The sequence below is a fragment of the Eurytemora carolleeae genome, unplaced genomic scaffold, assembly GCF_000591075.1.
Source record: "Eurytemora carolleeae unplaced genomic scaffold, Eaff_2.0 scaffold1066, whole genome shotgun sequence".
Taxonomy (NCBI): Eukaryota; Metazoa; Arthropoda; class Copepoda; order Calanoida; family Temoridae; genus Eurytemora; species Eurytemora carolleeae.
This window is the reverse complement of record NW_019396977.1, coordinates 114,784-142,096: the sequence shown is the minus strand read 5'-3', so window position 1 is coordinate 142,096 and position 27,313 is coordinate 114,784. Positions and strand designations below refer to the sequence as shown.

General features: G+C 30.8%; 4 protein-coding genes across 4 annotated transcripts; 3 read left to right on the top strand and 1 right to left on the bottom strand.

Annotated features, from left to right (window-relative positions):
- Window positions 1-595: 595 nt before the first annotated feature.
- Window positions 596-2,490, bottom strand: LOC111710715 (chitinase-3-like protein 1). The gene has a single exon (XM_023484831.1). It carries the CDS (start codon window positions 2,444-2,446, stop codon window positions 734-736), a length of 1,713 nt encoding a protein of 570 aa, XP_023340599.1. The 5' UTR covers window positions 2,447-2,490; the 3' UTR covers window positions 596-733.
- Window positions 2,491-12,657: 10,167 nt separating this feature from the next.
- LOC111710707 (zinc finger protein 302-like) lies at window positions 12,658-14,804 on the top strand. Its single transcript, XM_023484823.1, has 4 exons — window positions 12,658-13,975; window positions 14,041-14,161; window positions 14,524-14,626; window positions 14,711-14,804. The coding sequence occupies exons 1-3, from the start codon at window positions 12,711-12,713 to the stop codon at window positions 14,542-14,544; spliced, it is 1,407 nt and encodes a 468-aa protein (XP_023340591.1). The 5' UTR covers window positions 12,658-12,710; the 3' UTR covers window positions 14,545-14,626; window positions 14,711-14,804.
- A 119-nt stretch (window positions 14,805-14,923) lies between these two features.
- On the top strand, window positions 14,924-17,241 carry LOC111710713 (uncharacterized). Its single transcript, XM_023484830.1, has 9 exons — window positions 14,924-15,073; window positions 15,127-15,240; window positions 15,322-15,582; window positions 15,651-15,710; window positions 15,825-15,900; window positions 15,988-16,230; window positions 16,478-16,535; window positions 16,675-16,747; window positions 17,123-17,241. The coding sequence occupies exons 5-9, from the start codon at window positions 15,833-15,835 to the stop codon at window positions 17,239-17,241; spliced, it is 561 nt and encodes a 186-aa protein (XP_023340598.1). The 5' UTR covers window positions 14,924-15,073; window positions 15,127-15,240; window positions 15,322-15,582; window positions 15,651-15,710; window positions 15,825-15,832.
- Window positions 17,242-18,944: 1,703 nt separating this feature from the next.
- On the top strand, window positions 18,945-27,299 carry LOC111710712 (uncharacterized). The gene is made up of 7 exons (XM_023484829.1): window positions 18,945-18,958; window positions 19,919-19,991; window positions 21,577-21,628; window positions 23,379-23,413; window positions 23,475-23,505; window positions 25,684-25,759; window positions 26,376-27,299. Exons 1-7 carry the CDS (start codon window positions 18,945-18,947, stop codon window positions 26,422-26,424), a joined length of 330 nt encoding a protein of 109 aa, XP_023340597.1. The 3' UTR covers window positions 26,425-27,299.
- The last annotated feature ends 14 nt before the right edge of the window (window positions 27,300-27,313 follow it).

Below are 27,313 nucleotides of genomic sequence, written 5' to 3'. Positions count from 1 at the left end.
TTGTTTATGTATTAAACTTGATTTGGGCAAAAAAGTTTGTCTTAGATGAAAAAAAAATCAAAAAATGACCTGCGCAATATTGAGAACTTTCACAGAAAAATCAACACCTGCAAAATTTTCATATTTTTAAATATCTTTCAGGATTCTGTACTTATTATAGTTAATTTAATTCTTTTTTTTTACAGAACAATAGTATCATGCAGTTTTTAATTAGAAGGGTTATAAATATAAATAGGTCTGAGAAAATAGATTTTAGTTCAGTAGATAGCAAAGTAGCATTTAAAAACTCTCAGTACACAGCCATGTAGTCTTACTTCACAAGTGACAACTTAATTGTTGTGTCCGACAAAACTATTAATAATAGTGATAATTTTAGACTGAAGTGCTTATCTTTCAGTAAAATAAGTGCACTTTTATGTGTTCTTTATTTTCTGTTTTTACACTTTTTTCTTTAATCTTGGAAAACATGTCAACTAGTGTGATAACATTTCGTTTTCCTAGTTATATTTGACACTTGTGAAGTCGTGTATAATTATATTATATAACTAACATAATTAATATAATATATTCCTCTCCAAAAGTGCAGTACACTGTGGATTTATACAAAGTATATTCTTTGTTTTATGTATTAAGAATTAGATACATTCAATTGTACAATGTAATTCCTTTATTTTTTTCAATATAAAACATATTTTGCTGATAAAACACAAAAGTTGAAATATAAAGAACTACATCACTGGGTTGTACAGCCGTCAACATTTTCTGGCCAATCACAGCCCTGAATAGTTGGATTGAAGGCAAGACCATCAGTGCAACGATGTTCAGCATAATGGAAGGAACCATCATCCATTGGTTTGCATTCCATGTATGCTTGACAATCCTCAGGAACTGGAAGTAATGGATCTCCTGGCTTACATTCTCCAGGTGTTCCTGTAATTCCTCCTTCCATTGTTGTCCCTTCATCACAGCCTGGAACGTTATAAGGCCAATCACAGTTTCCAGTTGCTGGATTGAAAGCTAGATCTCCACAGGTTTGAGGACGAATAACCCACCCATTGGATCCAATATTACAGGTATAGTACTCATGGCAGTTGGAAGGACTGGGTTTAGCTCCAGGAGAATCACAAAACTCTGAAGGAGGAGGTGTAACTGGTTCAGGGGTAGATGGAGAGTAGTCTGGATCAGGTGTGGTCCAATCTGGAGGAGGAGTCATAGGTCCCCCATTTAGTTCCTCAGCTACTGCAGAGATCAAGGTAAATTTTGATCCACATTTTCCCTTGAAATCATCTGTGTCAACAGCCCAGAACATTGCGCCACCCAGGTCCTCAGATAGAACATATTGGGATTTTATCCTCACACTCTCCTCATCGTCGTAGCTGATCCACACATTGTCCTTAACTGCGTACGGAGTAATAGCATACTCATCCCGAACTATATTCCAATCTCCAGAACTCAAGATCCTTTCACATATTTCATGATAGCCTAGATATCCATCAGTTTGAGTATAAGGACCTGCAGGGGATCCAGCAATAGCCTCAGCATACACTCCATTATCATCCTTATTTTTTAATGTGAAACCTCGTCCATACGCTGTCATACCGACCAGAAGCTGGGACCTTTTAGCTCCGTTCTCCAGAAAGTAGTTTACAGAGTAGTTTGTGTTCATCCTGTATCCTGGAGATTCTTCGACCTCCTCTGCAGGACTTCCATAAAGAGGAGAATTGTGTCCTGTAAATGCATGTCCCTCCCACCAACCATGGTAATCATAACTCATTAGGTTTATATAATCCAATAGTTCGGACATTGCAGGGATATCATAGGCCTGATCTATTGTACTATATCCAGCTGAAACTGCTGCTGTTATGATGAGTCCATGTTCGTCAAACCTTTCTCTCATCTCTCTGAGTAGGCTTATAAAATTCTGCTTGTCCTCTGGTCTTCCTAAACTATCAGCTCTACCCCCTGGATACTCCCAGTCCATATCCAAACCATCAAATCCGTGCCTAAGAATCATATCAAGACAGCTAGATATAAATGTAGTTCTGCCCTCCTGAGTTAGCGCCATGTCCGAATAATTCTCAGAACCTTCATTCCATCCTCCAATAGCAAGAATAGTTTTTAGACCGGGATTATAAAGTTTCAACCGATTAAACCTATCAAAAGCTCCTTTCCCCCAATTATCATACAGATCGTTCCAAGGATCTAGAGACATAATAGTGTGCTTGGTAGGATGTAAGCCTGCAAACCCAAACATGAGATGTGTGCACAGAAATGGATCAAGATCTTCAACATCAAATTGTCCATCTCCGTTACGATATGTTGCCCAACCCTCGAAATAGCACATTACAACCTTCTCTGTCCCATCTCTTGTGGCACTGCTTCCTTGAGCCTTGTGACTGAAAGTGGTCAGAATCCCGATGAGGGAACCGAGCAATGCTAGTTTCATGTTGTCCTATAGCTTCTCCGATAGAACTGCTGATTCTACTGCAGAGCAGCCTATCTTAAATATACAGAGATTACAGAGCTGAGCAGGGATTATGTATAATTACTTACGTAGGCTTTTTACTATTTAAACCTTGACTATTTATTACTAGGAAGTTAAGATAAGCTTTAATACATTTCTCACGTCTAACAATATAGTATATATTGTTTTCTTTTATGATGACAACACTCATTTCCCCTGAAACAAGTGATTTTCAGGGATCATGATGAAAAAAGTTGGATAAACTGCAAAATACATAAATGCAAACGCCGGAGAATTAACTTTTTTTGTATGCTCCGATTGCTCATAACACATTCTTTTTCTGATCCCCCCTCGATAGATTTTAATTTGATAAAAAAAAACCTTTTTTAGTGTTTAAAGGCCACGGTTTTAAAAGCTCAGTCTTGAGGCTAAAACTCAAATTGGTGAGTTTTGTTAACGTGATTTAATAGTTAAAAATTAGACTACTGGAAAAATTCAAGACTCGACCCATATTTTTCTCTGATTGCATCACCTCAAGAAACAATTAACTTTATAACCTTCCCCCAATCCATGGATTTGTTTATGAATTTTTTTATGAGGTAAAAAAACAAGATTTGTATATTTTTAAGAAAAAAAGCTGCTATTTTTATCTGTTTGCAATTTAAAAAAAAGCTCACTTGCTCATAACACATTCTTTTCCTGATCCCCCATGGATAGATTTTAATTTGATAAAAATATCCTAATCTGTTTAAGGTTAAAAAATAACAATTAAAATAATCTCAAAATCATAACAAACATAAACTAAAGATCTAAATTTGCATCACTGTCAAATATGTTTCATTTTATCAAATTAGTTGACTAATTACAGGGACTAATTGCAGGAACTAATTACAGGCTTGAGAAGACCCTGGTGTTACAGCCCATTTACCACTACGTAAATTTAGATTGGACAGCTGAACTTAGAGGAAGAGAAAGCATATTTCACAGAACAAACGATTTTGTATTTTCTTCTTAGCGAGCATTTTCTCTCATGGTATTAAATAATGATGAAAATGTTACCAATTTGCTAAACTTTTATTTTACGAATTTCAAGAATTAAGTTTAGAATACCGATCGACCATAACCCCACTTTCGAGTCATATTAGGCCACATTTTTGGAACAAACAAATAATTTTACAGAATACATAATTAGAAAAACACTTCAACAACTCATGTTTTAGAATAATAACTAAGGAAAAATGTACGATCGTATTCATGATAAATTGGAATAAAATCCGTCTTTATGTTCACGATTTGAAAATAAAGTTAAAATTTGTACAATGTAATACATCTATATATAAATTTGGCCTGTCNCCCCCTAATCGTGACAGGGTTAAATAGTACTGTTGTGAATCGAAACCTCTAAATGGTGGGTCAAAAAAAAGTAAAAAATTTTTTATTTATGAAATATAACAAAAACATACAAAATAAAGTGTTTCAGGAGAAAATATTTTAAAACCTCTAAAAGTAGAGGTTGTGGAAATATTTCCCCCCAATTTTTAACAAAAATATAAAAATAGAAATAAAGGAAAAGGAAAGGTAAGGAAAAGGAAAGTTACATATTTATTGTGTACATTGTATTTAATATAAGTTGGTGGTGGATTGTTAGTATTTTTTGACGATGAGCAACTTTTAGAAATAAAAATTATTAGTTCACAGTTTGAAAGAACACCCACAGTTCCTCAAAAACACTTGGTTCCCACCTGACTATTGATGTTTTTCCTGTCCCACTGTCTCCTAGAACTAAAATCTAAAAACAAATATATTTTTGTGTCGGATTTTTAGATTTACGGATTTACGGATTTACAGATTTCTGGATTTACGGATTTCCGGATTTCTGGATTTCTGGAATTCCGGATTTCTGGATTTCTGGATTTCCGGATTTCCGGATTTCTGGATTTCTCGATTTCTGGATTTCTGGATTTCTGGATTTCTGGCTACTATAAGCATGGATACTGTTTAGGATTTTAAAGCTTAGACAAAAGTGAAAACTGTGAATCTCGGAATCAAGCATGCATTAATCCTCAAATACAAAAGTGCCCACATACAACTTACAGTGTCGCTCAAAGTTTTCTTGTTTAGTTATTCTTAAGTCAATTTAAATACAAGAAAGTTACATGGTTCATCATTTGTTTGTTTGGGCGTTTGTTTGTTTGTTTTTGTTTGTTTGTTTTGTTTTTAATCTTCCTGACAGAAACAGTCTCAAGAACTGACGAGGGTCAATCCAGACCGAAATATATTTTCAATAAATGTGGATATTTAGTTCTTTTTAAACTAAAATCTAGATTTTAAACTAAAGTCTAATGATTATTCAACTACTGACTCATTATACTGAATCCATCTTAAAATCACTCATTAACCAACTTTGTGATATTTCAAGATGCAATACTCAGTCAAATTTGTCAAAAATTTCATTGTAAAACAGTCTAAGACACACAAAATATTAATCTTAAGTAGAATTGAAAAATTTGTTTGAGTTGTGCTTTTTTGCGTAACGCGGCCCTAAATATATCATTTAAAAAGTAGTTTTGCACGGAAGAGTCAAATGTGGTGGTACGGAAGGGGAAATAGTGGTGGCTCATGGCCGCCTGCCTTCCCCCGCTCGTTTGATACAGTTGCAGAGGTCTATTTTTGCAAATACATGTCTAGAAATTCCGAGAATTTACTTTTTTATTTTTAAAATTAAATTATTGGATTGCAAAACTGTACTAATAGAGTTCATTGAACTTTTACAGATAAATTAATGTTGTTTACTTAAACCCAGACTAGCTTAAGTATATAAGATTTGATGGAAAATTGATTCTGATTAAAGAATTATAAATGTCAGGTGGAAAGAGAAGATACAGTTTTTGTATTTTGACATACAGGGTGTCCCAATAAACATGAGAATCAATTGACGACTTCTTTATCGTCTTTGTTTCTAGCGGGATTATTTCCCAAATATGATTTTGTAGTATCACAGTTACAACAATTAACAAAAACTACTGGTCTAGGGATTTCCAAAATGTGGTTCAAATGTTTTATATCTCTGTCAATTCCAGTCATCTCTTAATTCTCATGTTTATTGGGACACCCTATATTTAACCCTACCAAGATGGGGGGGGGAGTATTTTTCAACCCCCCTGCGGTTATTCTTAACTTAAAAATGGCTTACACTAGAACGCTCAAACTTTTGAACTTTTTTTAATTCATAGTTGGAGCAAATTTTTCAAACCAGTTCTCTTCAAAACGTACGGAAATCTATTGAACCTTGGTTACCTTAAATTTAAGTATCTCTGGATCCATTTTTTGTTAACTTAAAACTTCTGAAAAATAATGTTTTTTTTCCTCAACTTCTATCGAAATATATTAAATTTTAAGGGAACTGCTGGCGTAATTTCCAAGAAAGGACACGTTCTGTTCACAACGTTACCCTAGGTTAAACCTTTCTCTAAGTAACAATGAGGAAGATATAGTCATTTTTCCATCTTGAACAGTTTTTAGTTTTTACAATTTTCTTCCTGCCATGAATCCGTAAAAATTTTTGAAAGAAACACCACAACCGAAACTAATCAGTTTTAATAATATGGATATCTCATTCATTTTTGAAGTTAGTTTTATATTTTTTTTATATTTTTCTTATATTGGAGTTTGGACTTTCAAATATGATATACAGGATCAATTTCTTCAATGTATACCGAACCAGGAAAACCCATTATTTATTATATGTGCCTGATCGATTCACAACGATACCCGTCACACCTTCGAGTGAACAAAAAACGAGGACAAAGAAATCCTTGTTTTTTAATCTTCTTTTTTATTTCCCTCTCTGAGGACGTTAATTTGAAATTAGTTTTTTTTCAAGACAATTTTTAAAGTTTATTTAATGTTTTTTGGCGTTTTTCATTAGTGTTAAGGTTTCAAACATTATTTCTTGTAATAGTCCTTCTATTACTTCCATTGAACCCTTATAGTAAATGAAAAAAAATTTGAAAATTAAAACAGCAAAATACAAAATTTTTTCTTACATTACGAGAACGTTATTTTAATGTCGTTATTTTACTCTTTTCTTCACAAAATAGATTTTCAAGTACAATAGGTGGTAACGTAGAATTCGTACACTCTCAGTACAGTTTCTTACGTCACAAGTGTCAACTTAGTTTTTGTGTCCGACAAAATTATTAATAATAGTTAGTCTTTCAATCTTTCTTACAATAAAATAAGTGCAATTTTATGTGTTCTTTATTTTCTGTGCTTGCACTTTTTTATTTAATCTTGGAACACTTGTTAACTAATATGAGAAAACTTCGTTTTCCTTGTTATATTTGACACTTGTGATGTCGTGTATAATTGGTCCATTTCTCCGTTGTCACCTATTGTACTTGATAATCTATTTGTTGTTCACTATATTTATTTATCCGAGCATAAATTACAGACAAATTATCGTTTGGCTATATTAAAATGTGTTAAATTCTGTTAACGTATTTCTTTGTCCCTGCTTATAAATCCGCAAGACACTTTTCTAGAAAAACCTCAATTGAAAATTATCAGAGAAACAAAGATATCTTGATCGTTTTTGTTCAGACGATGTTTTAAAGGGTACCCTTGCGAATCAGGCATGCATTTTTTGAAATACCGATAGCAGTCCCTTTAAACGAAAACATATTTGGCCCTATCCCAATCCTCTTTTAATAATCACATGTGCTCGTCTGATCACTATTTGTAGACTTATGGCTCCAATTTATCAGAACTACGCAGAGCAATATCAACATGGCACCATTCGGCCACAAACTATTATTGTATCCTGTAGAGATGTAATATAATAGGAAGGATACGGTTAAGGGAAATTTCAGTGGGACTGTGTAATATGAAGACGACAACAACGAAATTCTGTTGTACAAAGCAAAACTTTTTATCAAAATTAAGTAGTTAAGTAAAATGGGTCTGTGTGCATTGCACAATTTGCGTGTTTCATGTCTTCTATGGCTGCTCTCCTTCCGTTGAGAATTAATAGAATTCATAAAAATGTAATTTTTATGCTTAATCTATCTTATTTTCAACGGTAAAATAAATTCTTAGATTAGATTAGATTAGATTAGATTTTGCATTTTTTTGGGCACCACAGTTTATAACATTTAACTATTTCATACTTTTACTATTTTTAATCCAAATATGATTTGTTATAAGATAATGATTAATTTTTCATTATTCATGGGAACACTTTTCTGTAATCTTCTGATCTGATAGTTTTCTATCAACTGAGGTATAGCAATTATCTTGTATTATCTATTTTGTTGATAATCCCCCCACCCAATAAACATGTTACCCCTCCCAGAGGGGAGAAAAAAAAAATTACAGAATATTTCCCTCTTGAAGACATTAAATATTATCATTATTTAAATTATTTTTCCAAGCAAATGTAAATTAATATAATATGGTGTCGATACTTAATTTTTTTTAAACAAGTCAAAAACAAAAAAAATCTACAAATAATGATATATATTCTCTAATTTCATAAACATATATATTAGAAGTCACTTAAAACCTAAACGTGTACTGGGTTATAATGCAAGGAAAGTTATTTCGGAGGTGTACGCATCTTTTGTACTGCAGTGTACATGTAAACACAAGACGAATGTCGAAGCCTGAAATGGGATCCATCTTTCAAATATAAAATCAAAGAAATATTCTGGTCATAGGAAACTATTATGTGAATTATAAAAATTATCAAAATTTAATGCTTTTAACCTCCTCGGATACTAAACAAACACTGATGCATCTATTCTTGTTTACAAATTCCGCCCAGAGAGAACGGTTTCAATATGTACGCAGAGTATACACAACTTCATTTAACTTTCCTTGCATTATAACCTTGAACGTGTATAGCTCTGTCGTGCATTATTTCAAATATATGCACAAAGAAACAAAGAAGATTCAAAGTTTTTGAATTTTGAAAATTCGATTTTTTAAAGAAAATCGAAATCTACAAATTGTACCGCACTGCAAACTGTGAAATTTTCCTTCTCACTTTTTAGGTAGAAAATCAGAGATTTCTAGATTATGGATAATCACTGACTCAGTGAAAGGGTTAAAGGTTCAGGTAAAAAGTGGGAAGCCGTTGAAATCTCTAACTGGAGGTTCAATTACAATGATGTTTTAGTTTAAGAGAAAAATTATTCTCGAAAATATATATTGAAAAATTTGTTTTACAATAAAATTAATCACAGTTTATTACATTTCTTACCCTCCTTAGTGAACATTCATACATTTACATTTCTTACCCTACTCAGTGAACAGTATACATTTACATTTCTTACCCTCCTTAGTAAACATTCATACATTTACACTTCTTACCCTCCTTAGTGAACATTCATACATTTACATTTCTTACCCTCCTTAGTGAACATTCATACATTTACATTTCTTACCTTACTTAGTGAACATTCATACATTTACATTTCTTACCCTCCTTAGTGAACATTTTTACATTTACATTTCTTACCCTCTTTAGTAAACATTCATACATTTACATTTTTACCCTCCTTAGTGAACATTTATACATTTACATTTCTTACCCTCCTTAGTGAACATTCATACATTTACATTTCTTACCCTCCTTAGTGAACATTCATATATTTACATTCCTTACCCTCCTTAGTGAACATTTATACATTTACATTTCTTATCCTCCTTAGTGAACATACATACATTTACATTTCTTACGTACTTAGTGAACATTCATACATTTAAATTTCTTACCCTCCTTGGTGAACATTCATACATTTACATTTCTTACCCTCCTTAGTGAACATTCATACATTTACATTTCTTACCCTCCTTAGTAAACATTCATACATTTACATTTCTTACCCTCCTTAGTGAACATTCATACATTTACATTTCTTACCCTTCTTAGTTAACATTATACATTTACATTTCTTACCCTCCTTAGTAAACATTCATACATTTACATTTCTTACCCTCCTTATTAAACATTTATATACATTTATATTTCTTACCCTCCTTAGTAAACATTATACATTTACATTTCTTACCCTACTTAGTAAACATTCATATACATTTATATTTCTTACTCTTATTAGTGAAATTTCATACATTTACATTTCTTACCCTCCTTAGTAAACATTTATACATTTACATTTCTTACCCTCCTTAGTAAACATTTATACATTTACATTTCTTACCCTCCTTAGTAAACATTTATACATTTACATTTCTTACCGTATTTAGTGAACATTCATACATTTACATTCATACACACACTTACATATATCTACATTTATACACACAATTACATATAGTTACATTTACACATACACTTACATATATTTACCATTATACATACACTTACATATATTTACATTTTTACATGCACTTACAAATATATACATTTATACACACACTTAAACTTACATATATTTACATTTATATATACACATTCATACATTTACATTTATACATACACTATTCACATTCATACATCAACATTTATAAATACACTTACATATATTTACATTTATACATACACATTCATACATTTACATTTATACATACACTATTCACATTCATACATCAACATTTAAACATACACTTACATATATTTACATTTATACACACACTTAAACTTACATATATTTACATTTATATATACACATTCATACATTTACATTTTTACATACACTATTCACATTCATACATAAACATTTATACATACACTTACATATATTTACATTTATACACACACTTACATATATTTACAATTATACACATGTCTTCAAATCATATATTTTTTATGTAAAATCATATCGTTTTTTAAGATCATATAAATACAATTTTAGACCAAAAATTTACTGATTCTTGTTAATTGCCCAAAGCACAATGCACAGCACACGTTGTGCATTGCACATGTCACACTATTAATTGAACATGTCGCATTACAAATTGCAAATCGCGCATTGCACATTGCACAATGCTGAATGCATGGTCCTATCTATCCTTGAGTTATGAATGGCCCTTCACTTGTATTATGTCTAGTTTCCTTTTAGTTGATAAAGAAATATATTTAACCAAAGTAAACTCAACTTAAAGAGACTGTTCTTTATATTTCAAGTGTACAATTCGATCACAACAGTTTCCTTTACACCTTTGCAAGAAAAGAAAATATATTTTTCCTGCCCCCCCCTAGGAGCTCCAAGGGCGGGTGCAAAATTTTAACTGTAAATTCAAAACATTTGACTTCTTAGATATCAGGCATAAGTATAAGATACTTTAAAGGTTCACATACTGTCCAATTATCTTGCATGTACTATGCTTTATCTCTCCTTCAAACAAAACTAGCAGAAAAAAATATTGTTTCTAAAAAATCGACATTTTATTATGCTGTTATGTTAGTAATAATTAGTATTTAAACTAGAGATAGTAAAAGACATTTTTGAAAATGAAAAACCAGACTTAAACTTAAATTCTATGAGATGAAAAAAGGACAAAGGTCCAGAAAATAATTATGACTTGAAAAAGTTTATGTTTTTAAAAAAAAGTAATTGTTGTATCTTTACGTAAAACTGAAATATTGTGAAAAAAATTGTATTTTATAGATATTTATTGATTTTGATTCTTAACTTTTAAGATTCGTAGATTTTCTTGTAACAAAATGCTATATTTCAAAATTGAACTATTTTAAAGTGATGATTTTTATAATGATAGTCCATGTGATGATGTCAGATGTGCACTGTATTTCTACCTGCCAAAATTGAACATCCTCTGACACGCACCTCTACCCCTTCAGTAAAAGTAAATTCAACCCATATGAAGCATAAAGTCTGACCGCGTCAACCTTGTTGCACAGGTTAGTCCTGTCCATAGATCTAAGTGCATTACAAACTAGGACAGGAAAGGTTGACCCTGCTCGGGATATCAATTGTACTACGGCTGCCCGTGCTGAAGTATTTCTGTAGTTTAAACTTAATTATCTCTACAAGAAAGCTTAGCATACAGTACTGCGTGAGGTACGCTACTGAACACTCTTATGAAAGAAAAAGTTCAATATTAAGCTAGTAGAGTGGAATTGGACACAATGTTAGTACGCACAGTTCAAATCACCCCCCTAGAAAATGTCGTTTTAAAATCAAAATACTTGGTTGGTGAAATACAAAAGAAATATGTTCATTTTGCCAATAATCTTAGCTTTTCATTGCTCACGTAACGTACATTGATAATGAAATGATAATGATAATATTTTTCGCAGATTTTTTTTATATTACTGGATTTCTAAAATCAAAAATAAATTGAAATTATTCAAACTTTTTCAAGTAATTTTATAAGGTATATAAGTTACCACATAAAGGTGACTTAATTAGTTCAGAACCCAAATTTTTCAAATTTGACAATCATCAAGCATATCAGGGTAAAATATTATTTTCAGAGAAAAAAAAATGATTTGGATAATTTTGGCAGCATTATTCGTTAGAGTCGAAGGAACCAGGTTTAGTAGTTTTAATAGTTTGGTTCGTTTCTTAAAAACTTCTAATAAAACTTCCAATATTTCAAAACAGTATTCTGTTAAAGCTTGCTTTTATTGAACTTTGCAATATTTGTAGGAAGGAAGATCGATCGTTTTAACGTGTTTTGTTATGAATAGTATTTTTGGCATAAATTTTCTCAGGGTCAAATGTTGTCATATTGTTTGCAAAAGCTGAGTTTGAAGGAATCCTTATGCTTTGGCATTTACGATTTACATTCAGTCGTAGTTTGTTGTTGTTTATAAAGCATGAATATACTACAATTTTATAGTTTGTTCCAATATAACTGAATTTATCTCATTTATAACGTTCAAAAACATGTTTTACTTTTGAGCATTCATACTTTAGATATTGTAATTATCGAATCTAAACAATTTTTAAAGAAAGGTATCGCTTAATCCAATATTTAAAAAAAATCTTAAAAAAACATTTAAAGTTTTATTGTAAAAGTATACTGTATAGCTAAGGCTCGGCACTGTATAGCCATATAGCCATTCCCCGGAGGTTCATGGCGGTCGCGGGTTCCCTCCCTCGCATCTTTCATATTTCAGGATTGAGTATCGAGTCCAGGAAGAGGGGGAGTTTATTCCGGTGTTAGAGGACTTTATTACCATTCAAGCAGGTTAGCGGTTTTCATAGCTAGCATAGCTTATTAAGATTGTACTTTTCAGAGATATTTCTCTAACAGTATGACTACTATTGGAGATCTTCTAAAGGAATTTCCTTCCTCCCATACCGATGTTAATGTGATAAGTAACCATTTTTTGAGAAAGTATGAAGAGATACATAATTGTTTCATTACAAAGGATGATCTATTTTATGAAAAAGCGATTGAATATAAAAAGAAATATAAAATTTACCTAAACAAAGAAATCTTTCGTAAGCAGTGTTCAGTATGGATGAATCTACCAGCACTAAAGACACCCCCTCCATCATTGCCCCTGCTTTCATCATCACAGATAAAATTGTATTTCTCAACAGAAACTCTGACTAATCTTTCTTTAGAGATGGTTTTATTGCTAATGTCCAAAGTTCATACAGTGGCAAGCAGTGAAGATCAACGGGGTATGTTAAAAACTCTAAATGAGGATACTTTTAGAAAACTGTTCTACTCCCTTCCTCGTCCTGTAATATCCACATATTCAGAAAAAATTGTCCAAGGTTTACCAAAGCCATCTGATTCTAATTTGTCTCAGTCTGATTCCTTACAGCAAAGCTTTTCAGGAACTTCTGACAGAACAGAGGGTACAATTTCAGAGGAAAATTTTTGCCATTCTTCTGAATCTTCTTCTGAGGCAATCGATGTCAGTGTAGAGTCTTTTAAAAATGTTTCTGCTAACATTGCATCTGTAGCATCTCCATGCAGTCCTGAACCTAGCTTGTTTATTAGTGATGGACAATGTCAAACTGATTTGTCTGAAGTCGTGTTTAAATGCCAGGTTTGTAAAAAGACCTATTACTCCAAGTATTCTTTGACCATACATAATATAGCCAAGCATAGTGAACATTCGGGGTTTCAATGTCGGTTTTGTTGTAGAACATTTGCATACTATACCAATAAGACAAAACACGAAAAAACCCACCGTTCTGATGACCCATTAAAAATAGTTTTTAAGTGTGGCGTTTTTAAACTGGATAGTGAAATTAATATACACTCCATCCCACCCCCAGTTAAACCAAGGGAAAAACTGAAGAACCAGAAGAAAACCTGTGATGTTTGTAAAAAAACTTTTTCTTCAAAGTACACTTTGTATGTACATAAAAAACGCCACACTTTAAAACACACTGTGCAATGTGGCATATGCCACAAAAAGTTAATGCGTGGTAGTTTAAGAAAACATCATCAGGGTCACAAAAAATATCTCGAAAAAATCACACAGATTGAATCTTCACTTCCAACCCCACAGATTACTCCTGAGGATATATTGCAGTTGTCCAACAAAACTGGGCTGAGGTGACTATAAATTTTATATCATCTCTTTATTTACTTAACTATTTTTCATATGTTATTTTTTCTAGTGATAGAAAAGCTCTAGAAGTTGTCAGCATGGTCAGAAAAACCTTAGGGCCAGCTTGTATCAGTCCTAATATTGCAAAGCGGTTGGTAGACCAGAAAAAAAGAATTTCATCCATACTTCAGGAATTAATTGTAAATGTTTCTTTTGTTTTGGAAAAACTTATAAATCTTTTAAAATGAGGGGGATGGAGTGTGCTGAATTTTAGCTGCCTAGTTCTTTCAAAATATTTTTTTTTTAAATATTAACCTTATTTTAGGAAAATCTTAGCTGCCTAGTTCTTTCAAAATATTTTTTTTTTAAATATTAACCTTATTTTAGGAAAATCTTGCATGTCTCTTTTGTTTGGATAAACTTATGAATCTTTTAAAATGAGGGGGAAAGGGGAGTTCTGACTAATGTTGATCCGATAGTGTGCTGAAATTTAGCTGCCTAGTTCTTTCAAACTAGACAGAAATATGAAAAAATTGACAACATTACAATATAGCCAAGATTGTATGTTTGTTAAAAACAAAGAGTCTAAAGTGAGCTCCACAATAGGTGTTTACTATTGCAAGGACTTTGCAGGTCTAAGAGAGTTTGTAATTAAGGTGAGCTATTATAACTATATGTGCAATCAATGTTATAAAAAATTATATGTTATATTATGATATTTTTTTATTGTTTATTTTCAGGCTAGAAACCTAAAGGAAGAAAGCATTGTAGACCACTTTGGGATTGATTCTGGCAAATCCTCCCTAAAAATAATATGGAATCCTGTTCCAAAAGAATCAGGGATTGGTCATATTAACTAATAAAATATAAAAGAGAGCAGATGAAAAATCTGCATGAAAATATCTTTCATTTTTACACTATCACTTCACACAAATGACCAATATTGTGTAGATACTTCTGAAACCTTCAAAGCTGCAGGCATAAGAATTAAATTAATAATATTTTGGTGTCCAGTTAAAAAAAAATTCTTGTATTTTTTCAACTTAAACTATTTAACTCTTATGTAGGTTCTAGACAGTCAATTCTTATTGCAATAGCTCATGGTAAGGTTAACATTTTTAAAATATGAAAATGATCTATTAAAGCTATACTTTAGAGGTTAATGAGGATTATGATAACATAAAATACCTGCTTGACAAATGTGGCATTTCTGACTATAAGAGAAAATATTTCATTGAAACAGATCTCAAGCTGATTAATGTGATTTTAGGTAAGATTTATATAAAATTCTACATTAAAAAAATATGATATTAAACTTATGCATGAGCTTATTACTAAATTAATGATTTAGGTCTTGGGACTCATGCCTCTACATTTCCCTGTGCTTATGGCGAATGCTACAGAAAAAAAAATGGACACTGGGTACAAGGCGACACTAGAACCTTCAAGAGTATAACAGATCATTACAAGAAATGGAACAGTGCTGGTGCTGCCCCAAATGCAAGAAAGAACTTTGCATCGGTAAACAATATACCAATCCTCAGGACTTCAGATCCATTGCAACCTGTGATATGTGTATTACCCCCTCCTCCACTGCATGTTATAAAACTAGGTATGCAGACATTGTAGAAAAAAATCATTTTTAAGGTGTAAAAACAAGCTCAAGCTTATATATTTAAGGACCAGTTAATCACATCCTGAAGTTTTTGAACACAAAGAAGTTAGATTCACAAAAAATAGGTGAGAAAAATATTTTTAGCAATATCATTAGTATGAAATTAAATGAAATAAAATCTCTTACTCCTCTTGCAATTCTTTTTAATTTGTAATGCATTTAATATAAAAATATTTTAGCATCAGCAATGGGTATACAGTATGAGAAATATCATGGTGGTGGACTGAACGGAAATGATGTTGACAAACTCATTAGGTATCAATATTTTTCATTTCCAAAAAAGCAAAAGAAAAGTAAAATTTAATGAAAAACCATAGATAAAAATTAAATTTCTTTTCCTAGGAAACTACCACTTTTTGAAAAAGCTTTAAAAGCTCAAACTTCAGAAAGTGGCCAAGATGATCTTATGGTGGTGATACCAGTGATAAAGGCTGTTGGAGAACTTTACACTGCGGTGGCTTCCTCTGTGCTTGATGCAGACTACACAAGCAAAATAGAAGACTTTGAGCTGAAATGGACAAGGATGACTTCTATAATCAACATAACTACCCCGCCTAAAGTGCATATAATAATTACACATATAAGGAAACTTGCCATACTGATGATTTTTTTTATTAAATAAATTTTTAGAATTGTCTGATGTTCAGCATCTTCCAAAAACAACAATGCTAAATAAATCTTGTCAATTTGTAGGATCATAATATTTGACTTGATTTTAATTTGAAGACTATTGGTTTATATTCATCTATGCATCAAAATTTGTAATTAGAATTAAATTAATTAATTAGCTAAAAAAGAAAAGCTTAAACTTAAACATGAATGGCTTGAGCAGAGAGTTCATAGCATTGGAACAGAATAGTCTTAATCGGACTTCTGATCAGCACATTGAGGTAAGGGTTAACTTGACTAGAAAGAGAGGGAAAGGGTATATTTTATGAAAATTTGTGTCAACTGTTGATGAATCATAAATAAATTTTTGGGATGCCACAAAAAATGGGTATTAGGATCTTTTTGAAACTTTTTTTGTAGGCTGAACATGCAAAGGTGGAAATTCTGGGAAAGTCAAGTGCCTACAAGCGCCACAACAAGAACTCCTTCAACGGTAGAGATGGGCGCATTTGGCTTTTTTATTTTATTTTGTTTGTTCTTGAAATTATCATTGTTCGTTAAGTAAAAAGGTTCTTTTTGTGAAAAAAAAACAATAGTATTTTTTAAAGTTTGTGACAAAAATCGTTAAAATTGTTAAAAAACTATAATTTTAAATCTTTCTAAATACTCATTGGATCATTCGAAAAATTTAAAATAGGTTTTTGTTTTTTCATTCATGTTTTAAAACTATTTTTTTCATTTATCTGAAAGATCCAAGTTGTTCGTCCATCATTAGTTTATTTCTGAGCAACACCATTGTTAACAAAAAATTTGTTTGTTTTTAAAAATTTTGTTCTTTTGAAAAAATTATGCCCATCTCTAATTAAAGGCTGGACGGCACAGAAACGTCTGGTAGACCACTTCAACTCCCGGAATTTAAACAACTATGAGAAAGAAGTAAAGAGAAATAAAAAACCTGGAAAAGAAAACTTTGAGGTTACCTTTTAGCGTGCTGTGCATGAATTTCAATTTTTATTATTTGTAACCATAATTGGTAGATTTTATTATTTGAAACCATAATTGGTAGATTTTATTTGTAATTTATTAATTAACAATAACTATATCAAAGCATGTTTGATGGAAAAAGATTTTAGAATTGTTAAATGAAATGTGAACTATAATAATTCTTTTAAAATTTTATAAAAGATTAAACTTTTTTAATTTTCCATGTAACATAATTTTGATTTAAGATTTACTACCGAAGATTGATGGCAAAGTATAAAACGTATATATATATATTCTATAGAATATTTCTTTGTAAAATAGAAATGTAAAGTTAAGTTTAGAAGTAACATGATTTGTAAAAGTAAATCTGATATTATAAATTTTTTTCAGTTCAGAAAGATACCAATAGGTGTCTCAATATTTTGCTTTGTTTAGTTCATATATCCTTTACTTGATAAACATTTTTTAAGATCTTCTTTTCTTCTATTTATTTTTTATTTAAAATTAAAACAAAATATTAATTGTTTACTAAACTATGATATAAATTAATTATTATCTCTGCCTAAGTTAAACCTGGTAGTTTATAAAAAGGATATGTCTTGATTAATGACATCTCTTTGGTAGTTTATTTGATCTTGTTTTTCACTTTCTGTGCTACCTCATCTGGGATTATAAAATAACTTCGCCTTGGTTTAATCCCTGCAACTAATTATACTTCTTATAATAGAAGCCTATATTTTAATTTGACCCTGACCGACCATTCCGGTCAATCTGTATTTACCTGTATAAATAAATTAGTATAGAATCAATCTTTGTTTTAGATGGACGTACAGAGCCAGGGTTTTGGCTAGAGATAGAGTCTAGATAGACTTGGTATTAGAGTTAGAGTCAAGTATTGAGAGAATATTCGGGACCATGATCGTAACAGGATAATGTGAGTTTTGAAGAAAGATTGATTTTATATGAAATTTCATATTTTTTTCACGGCAATAATACAGAGAACAGAACAATCTCTAAATTTTTGTTACATAAATCTAAAGCGTGGGTTCTCATAAAGTATGAATTCTGCTCCACGCTTAAACCTTCAAACAAAATACTTAGCCCTACCTTTCAGCAGACAAAGAATCCTACATCCACGTAAAAAAACCAGATATTTCCGGATCAAACAAAACATCAAATACAAAAACATAAATATATTTTTTCNATTTTCATATTTTTTTTTTTATTTTTAATAATTTTCAGGCATGGAAACAATCTCTATGGTTGGATCCAACACAGGAATAAAAACTATTGATTAGATGGGTTTATACATGAATCTACAGTAAATAGTTAGAAAGATAGTTAGTAGATGGGTCTATACATGAATTTACAGTAAATAGTTAGAAAGATAGTTAGTAGATGGGTCTATACATGAATCTACAGTAAACAGTAAGAAAGATAGTTAGTAGATGGGTCTATACATGAATCTACAGTAAATAGTTAAAAAGATAGTTAGTAGATGGGTCTACTTGAATGTAAAGTTAATAGTTAGAAAGATAGTTAAAGTAGATGGGTCTATACATGAATCTACAGTAAATAGTTAGAAAGATAGTTAGTAGATAGGTCTACTTGAATCTACAGTTAATAGTTAGAAAGATAGTTAAAGTAGATGGGTCTACATGAATCTACTGGAAAAGAAGAGTTCACCACTGAAGTTTATGTGACTAATGCCGGCACTAAGGTATGATGACAAATCTGAAATATAATTGTTAAATAAATTTTTTTTAGATCATCAAGTTGAACATCCTACACTTTAATCGTGCAATGTACTCACACCTATTTCACATAGAAGAGAAGCTGTTTTATTTAACAGCTTCTCTTTGTTTCCATGTTTTGTGTATCTGTGCTGTTTAAAAGCTTGATATAAATTAAATTTGAAATTGAAAGTCGTCTTCATTATTTGATATATTCGCCTTCCACCGTACAATTGTTATGAACACACATTGGACGTTAAAAATGTACACCTAACGGTATATACCAACTTTGGATGTTACAAAAATACACCAAACGTTACAAAAATACACCAAACGTTACAAAAAACACCCGCCGTTTCAAATAAACATCGGACGTTTGTAACACACATCTGAGGTTACAAATTATACATTAAAACTACAAAAGCCATAGGACATTAAGAACGTCCCGTTTTTAATGGATCTTGCATTACATTAGTATTCCACCTCACGTACAGGGTGTCCCACAAAACATGACTATAGCACAAATTGAAGTTTACTTTTGATTTTCAAATAATTTGCATCTTTGCGCCGTAAACATAGTTTTAAATGTAAAATTCTAGAATCAATAATAACTAAATACCCCTAATCTTTGCATTTCCAAAATGTGGTCTACCTTTGGTACCTTTAAAATTTCCTGTAATATTTACATCACAAAAAAGGCAAACCACATTTGGGAAATACCAGGACTTGCAGATAATATTGTGGTTATTGTTTCAAGAAACATCATGTGTAAGTAGGTTGACGACTGAATGTCACAAATAAATTCACAGTTCAAGGACGACTTTCAAATCGTCTTGCTAATGTCATGTTTCGAGTGACACCCTGTACTTACCACATTATTATGATAATAATAATAATAATGATTATGATAATAATAATAATAATAATAATAATAATAATCATAATAGTAATAATAATAATCTAGGTGGTGTCTATGTTTATGTTATTGGAGGTAGACTAACACCTCTTCATCCAGATAAAGTATTCACATTGTAAAATAAATTTGAAAACAGATTAATTAACAAAATTCCACGTTAAGAGAGGATACTTAATTTGCTTTTACTTTCATAAGGGAAATTTTGTTCTAAAATAGTTCGGTCCGTTACTTCAAATAGACTGTAAAGGAACTGAGTTCTAGCCACAATCTCTGATTTTCTTACCACTACATCTTTGCAGCCCAATGTCACAGACCTTTGATATTTCAAACTATGAATTCAGAGCTGAAAACTTTAGAATGGTGGATATCAGGATTAAGGCTTAAACCACTCTTTTTCTTAATATCCAGTTTAAATATTGCTTGTTCTCCACATGAATTTAAACTCCAGAGAAGCAACATGATGAGACAATTGGATATTTCATTCTAAAGTTTTCAGCTCTGTTAGATCAAATATCAAAGGTTTACACAATCAATTTGCTAAGATATAGAGAATAGAAACATTTGGTTTGTGACAAAAACTCAATTCCGTTTTGATTTGAGTGTTACTTCTTATTTTTCATTAAGAATTCTAAATAAAATCTTAAAAGTTCTGAATCGTTTACCCACAAAGGATGAGACTGTAAAGACGACCCAAAATTCTAAAATATGACAATTCTTATTTAATTTCTAAATTTCTGTCACTGCACTTAATTGAGAATTTTGATGGTTTACTTAATAATCAAGCACAGAAATAAACCAGTTTTGGCCTACAAGGAACCCATGAATGCAAGGAAATAGACAAAACAAATTCATTAGAATCNAATAAACCAGTTTTGGCCTACAAGGAACCCATGAATGCAAGGAAATAAACCAGTTTTGGCCTACAAGGAACCCATGAATGCAAGGAAATAAACCAGTTTTGGCCTACGAGGAAGCCATGAATGCAAGGAAATGGACAAAACAAATTCAGTAGAATCTTACTTAGAATTACTAAAGTCTCATCCTTTGTCGGTATTCCTGAACATGGACGTCTTATAGCTATTAAAACACTAGTTTTTGTCTCGCAGTGATATGAAGTTTTCGGACAGAAATTTTCACTTTTTCGATAAAAATCTTATTATTTTTTCCCATTAATCCAATAAAAAAAATTTAGCCAGACAAAGACAGCAGAGTCCGAATTTATTGAATTTGAGCGGCGTCTCAAATTCGCCGAAAACTGATCTTAATTGAGCACCGGCTTGATTCTTGAAACATTGAATACAATTATAAGTGGAACCAACCAGATTTGAGCTGTGTCTCAAATTTAAGCCACGCCTCAAATTCTTTGAAATTGGCCTCAGGTTAAGTTGAGAGAATTTTTTTCTCTCTGTTTTTTTCAGCTGTTGACTTTTTTCATCTTTCTTTGCAAATCCATTATTTGTTGAATTGCAATTATATTAATCTTTTCTCTTCCTTTTTTATACAGAGATCCAGACAGCTACACAAATTATGCTCAAATTTTTAAGATAAGGTTGATTTTGGTTTAAATTTTCCCCACTCTCTTATTCATTTTCGAAGTTCTACACATAACACTAGCTTCAGCTTAAAAGGAGTAATTGGCAGAATCCTGAAATATTTGTACTTGTGATTAACCATAAATATATTCTATAGATTCCTCCCCTCTCGAATCTGGAAAATTTCCCCTGCATAGCAGCTCACACAGGTGTAGTTTGAAGGGATTGTAAGGGAAAAATAGAAATAGAATGAAATCTGTTTAAGACTACAACTTTTATACAAAATAGCATATATATGAATTTTCGTATAAATTTGACACATTTTTATATCAATTTCTCGAGATAGGAACATGAGATAGAAGTCTTATATGTATCATTCAACCCCTGAAATTCTCAGATTTTATCCTAATTCCTAAACCTCCATTCCTTTTTCATGTACAGTCCCTTTAAGTTTTAATCCCTGATCATACAGGCCTCTTCAAATACAAAAAAAATCAAACTCCTGAAAGTACAAACTCCTGAAAGTACAAAAAACTCCTGAAAGAAACAAACTCCTGAAAGTACAACTGAAAGTGCAAACTCCTAAAAGTACAAACTCCTAAAAGTACAAGCTCCTGAAAGTAAAAACTTCTGAAAGTACAATGAATGACTCCTTAGACGGTCTTAGCCGCAGCGCTCGGTCCTTTTTCTTCTAATATAAACCCCTTCTTATCTCGTTATAAGCATTTCGTTGCATGATCATTTTGATTTTGCAACGGAGACAGATCTGGATTTTCCAGAAAGGCGCAGTCAGTATCAATGCTATCCTTAGAGACATCTTTGGACTATTCCAAATCAATATCTTCTCCAGAATACGCTAGAACAAATCAGGAGCCAACTTCCTTCACCTGTCGTTTTAACTTTGAAAACAGGGAATCATTTAAAAAAGGCAAATTTGAAATTCAAAATAATTGTTTTTTATTCCTTGACTTTCGACATATTAATCTGATTGACAATGAGGTAGAAATCGTGGGTTTTCTATCTTGAAAGATTTAAAAATCGGTTCCCTCAATTTATTTCATAATTTCACAGGCATATATCAATATAAACCCCACTGAAAAATTGTTAATACATTATTTTGTAAATTCTTTATATATTTCAGAAGTTCAGGGTTAAATGTAGGGATAAAAACAACAAACTTATTTTTTAATGATTTGATAGAACGGAACTTGTAAACTTCACAATCCTTCAATCTGTTTCCCAGGAAAGACGACATTTAAAAATTTATCTATTTTGGCTGAATAGCAATTAAATATATAAGGAAACGACTTGTAGAATTATTCTTGATTAAAAGTCAAAATCCTCATTGTGTAACATAAATACTTTTTTTAATTTTTAAATGTTGATATTTTGAAGGTTGAAGACGACTTTTCGGCTCATATTCAGGCGAACTTTGACCCAGGAAAGAAACAGTAATTTAAATTTAAAATCTATATAAATAAACCTGGTTAATAGTAATACCCCCATTACTAGACAGTAATTATGGTATCTCAAATATGCCCCCTAGCCCCCCTTAGACTGGAAAATGCATGCAGTTCTACTGTCTACATAATATGGTAAAAAGTTCTGAATTTTAAATATTAACATTCGATTGACAATTTTACCCTGAAATGGTCTGTGTGATCAAGTATGAAGTGTATATAAATGACAAGTATAAAACTAATAATTTTCGACTGTGGTTTCTTTGCAACTACTACTGGACGAGATCATATAGGAATTATCATATAACTAAACTCTTTTTAACTATAGAAGAAGGACTTCCACAATTTCTTCCACATGATAAATCTAGCTGATAAAGTTTTAAAGATTACCTTTGAAAAACAGGCATTGACATCTGTGCATATAGATCACTTGATAATCCGTTTAAAGTCCCTTTAATGCATAGTTTAGACAGTTTTTACACTGTTTTCCTTATTTTAGATTCTGAAGATAGCTTGGCTCAAATAACATGCAAGGTTATTTATGAAAAATACATTTGTATTTAAAGTTTTTAAATTCAAATATTCTTTTTTTCAGATTAAGAGCTTGCCGAGAAATCTGGGATTAGGTAAACAAAAAATATTTGCAATTTGTAACCTTAAATTAAAATTACACATTTTAATTATTGAATTATATGTTTATATGTGATAAAGACGACATTTTAAATATCCTTTCGATGTATCCATATTAATGAGTTTAACTGTAATATATAATTCTTTTAACGATTTAGGTCTTCTATTTCCGTTAGAAAGTTTGTATAATGCATATCTTGTACGGTTTGTCGTTAAAGATAAGCGTTGTTCAAAATTTTTGAATTTTTAAATACAAATTTGTCATTCAAAGATATTAAATTTTCTAGAGCTTGCCTGGGGTTTACCTGCCAAAGGCTTAGAGCTTCTTACAAAGGATCACCCAGACGTACTTTTTACAGATAGGTAGGATTAAAGTATACTTTTTAAAGATAGGTAGGATTTAAGTATACTTTTTACAGATATGTAGGATTAAAGTATTCTTTTTACAGATAGCTAGGATTAAAGTATTCTTTTTACAGATAGCTAGGATTAAAGTATTCTTTTTACAGATATGTAGGATTAAAGTATGCTTTTTACAGATAGGTAGGATTAAAGTATTCTTTTTACAGATAGGTAGGATTAAAGTATGCTTTTTACAGATAGGTAGGATTAAAGTATGCTTTTTACAGATATGTAGGATTAAAGTATGCTTTTTACAGATAGGTAGGATTAAAGTATGCTTTTTACAGATAGGTAGGATTAAAGTATGCTTTTTACAGATAGGTAGGATTAAAGTATACTTTTTACAGATAGGTAGTCACAATAAAATTTTACAGATAGGTAAGATCAAAATATACTTTTTACAGATAGGTAGGATTAAAGTATTCTTTTTACAGATAGGTAGGATTAAAGTATTCTTTTTACATATAGGTAGGATTAAAGTATACTTTTTACAGAGAGGTAGGATTAAAGTATACTTTTTACAGATAGGTAGGATTAAAGTATTCTTTTTACAGATAGGTAGGATTAAAGTATACTTTTAACAGATAGGTAGGATTAAAGTATACTTTTTACAGATAGGTAGGATTAAAGTATACTTTTTACAGATAGGTAGGATTAAAGTATTCTTTTTACAGATAGGTAGGATTAAAGTATACTTTTTACAGATAGGTAGGATTAAAGTATACTTTTTACAGATAGGTAGGATTAAAGTATACTTTTTACAAATAGGTAGGATTAAAGTGTACTTTTTACAGATAGGTAGGATTAAAGTATTCTTTTTACAGATAGATAGGATTAAAGTATTCTTTTTACAGATAGGTAGGATTAAAGTATATTTTTTACAGATAGGTAGGATTTAAGTATACTTTTTACAGATAGGTAGAATTAAAGTATCCTTTTTACAGATATGTAGGATTAAAGTATACTTTTTACAGATAGGTAGGATTAAAGTATACTTTTTACAGTTAGAAAGGATTGAAGAATACTTTTTACAGATAGCTAGGATTAAAGTATTCTTTTTACAGATAGGTAGGATTAAAGTATTCTTTTTACATATAGGTAGGATTAAAGTATATTTTTACAGATAGGTAGGATTTAAGAGCTTGCCGAGAAATCTGGGATTAGGTATTCAAATAACAATTTTCAATTTGTAACCTTATACATTCAAATTACACATTTTAATTATTGAATAAACGTTTCTACAAAACTCTTCAAAACTTCAATACTAAGATCTCCAAAGTGGGGTCTGTATGTTTTGCACTGTCAAAATTCACTAAGATTATTATATTTTTAGTTAATTTCATTTAATACAGTAAACTCATTAATATGAATACATCGGGAGAATTAATATAATGTCGTCTTGAATTTGAATTTGAAGCTGTCAGCTGTATTTTCCCAAGCTGTCAAAGTTTTCTTCCAGAAGCTTAACAGGGAAATGCGCGACACATGTTATCCAAAACAATAGATAGTTGGGTGCTACATCTTATATTACTTTTAGCGACATAACCAAGTTAAAAGTGATAAAGACGACATTTTAAATATTCTTTTGATGTATTCATATTAATGAGTTTAACTGTATTATATAATTCTTTTAACTATTTAGGTCTTTAATTCCCGTTAGGAAGTTTGTATGATGAGTATCTTGTACGTTCTGTCGTTAAAGATAAATGTTGTTCAAAAGTTTTGAATTTTAAAATTACAAATTTGTCATTCAAAGATATTGAATTTTCTAGAGCTTGCCTGGGGTCTACCTGCCAAAGGATTAGAGCTTCTTACAATGGATCACCCAGACGTACTTTTTACAGATAGGTAAAATTAAATTATACTTTTTACAGATAGGTAAGATAAAATCATACTTTTTACAGATAGGTAGGATTAAAGTATACTTTTTACAGATATGTAGGACTAAAGTATACTTTTTACAGATAGGTAGGATTAAAGTATACTTTTTACAGATAGGTAGGATTAAAGTATGCTTTTTACAGATAGGCAGGATTAAAGTATACTTTTGACAGATAGGTAGGATTAAAGTATACTTTTTACAGATAGGTAGGATTAAAGTATACTTTTTACAGATATGTAGAATCAAGGTTTACTTTTTACATATATGTAGGATAAAAGTATTCTTTTTACAGATAGGTAGGCTTAAATTATACTTTTTACAGATAGGTAGGATTAAAGTATACTTTTTACAGATAGGTAGGATTAAAGTATACTTTTTACAGATAGGTAGGCTTAAAGTATACTTTTTACAGATAGGTAGGCTTAAATTATACTTTTTACAGATAGGTAGGATTAAAGTATACTTTTTACAGATAGGTAGGCTTAAATTATACTTTTTACAGATATGTAGGATTAAAGTATACTTTTTCCAATTTTGCGACCCTGAATAAAATCAATTTGTTCTGTAAGACACTGTTTGTAGATATAGTATAGAAGAAGAGTATATTGAGGATATTGTAGATATAGTATAGAAGAAGAGTATATTGAGGATATTGTAGATATAGTATAGAAGAAGAGTATATTGAGGATATTGTAGATATAGTATAGAAGAAGAGTATATTGAGGATATTGTAGATATAGTATAGAAGAAGAGTATATTGAGGATATTGTAGATATAGTATAGAAGAAGAGTATATTGAGGATATTGTAGATATAGTATAGAAGAAGAGTATATTGAGGATATTGTAGATATAGTATAGAAGAAGAGTATATTGAGGATATTGTAGATATAGTATAGAAGAAGAGTATATTGAGGATATTGTAGATATAGTATAGAAGAAGAGTATATTGAGGATATTGTAGATATAGTATAGAAGAAGAGTATATTGAGGATATTGTAGATATAGTATAGAAGAAGAGTATATTGAGGATATTGTAGATATAGTATAGAAGAAGAGTATATTGAGGATATTGTAGATATAGTATAGAAGAAGAGTATATTGAGGATATTGTAGATATAGTATAGAAGAAGAGTATATTGAGGATATTGTAGATATAGTATAGAAGAAGAGTATATTGAGGATATTGTAGATATAGTATAGAAGAAGAGTATATTGAGGATATTGTAGATATAGTATAGAAGAAGAGTATATTGAGGATATTGTAGATATAGTATAGAAGAAGAGTATATTGAGGATATTGTAGATATAGTATAGAAGAAGAGTATATTGAGGATATTGTAGATATAGTATAGAAGAAGAGTATATTGAGGATATTGTAGATATAGTATAGAAGAAGAGTATATTGAGGATATTGTAGATATAGTATAGAAGAAGAGTATATTGAGGATATTGTAGATATAGTATAGAAGAAGAGTATATTGAGGATATTGTAGATATAGTATAGAAGAAGAGTATATTG

What these genes read in the sequence shown, in the direction of transcription:
- LOC111710715 (XM_023484831.1), bottom strand. Translation starts at nt 2,446, where the DNA reads ATGAAACTAGCATTGCTCGGTTCCCTCATCGGGATTCTGACCACTTTC.
- LOC111710707 (XM_023484823.1), top strand. Translation starts at nt 12,711, where the DNA reads ATGACTACTATTGGAGATCTTCTAAAGGAATTTCCTTCCTCCCATACC. An exon ending in TCCAACAAAACTGGGCTGAG is followed by an intron (nt 13,976 to 14,040) that starts GTGACTATAAAT and finishes TATTTTTTCTAG; the next exon opens with TGATAGAAAAGCTCTAGAAG. An exon ending in GAATTTCATCCATACTTCAG is followed by an intron (nt 14,162 to 14,523) that starts GAATTAATTGTA and finishes ATTACAATATAG; the next exon opens with CCAAGATTGTATGTTTGTTA.
- LOC111710713 (XM_023484830.1), top strand. Translation starts at nt 15,833, where the DNA reads ATGGGTATACAGTATGAGAAATATCATGGTGGTGGACTGAACGGAAAT. An exon ending in GATGTTGACAAACTCATTAG is followed by an intron (nt 15,901 to 15,987) that starts GTATCAATATTT and finishes TTCTTTTCCTAG; the next exon opens with GAAACTACCACTTTTTGAAA. An exon ending in CAACAAGAACTCCTTCAACG is followed by an intron (nt 16,748 to 17,122) that starts GTAGAGATGGGC and finishes CTCTAATTAAAG; the next exon opens with GCTGGACGGCACAGAAACGT.
- LOC111710712 (XM_023484829.1), top strand. An exon ending in TGGCTCAAATAACATGCAAG is followed by an intron (nt 23,414 to 23,474) that starts GTTATTTATGAA and finishes TCTTTTTTTCAG; the next exon opens with ATTAAGAGCTTGCCGAGAAA. An exon ending in GACGTACTTTTTACAGATAG is followed by an intron (nt 25,760 to 26,375) that starts GTAAAATTAAAT and finishes CACTGTTTGTAG; the next exon opens with ATATAGTATAGAAGAAGAGT.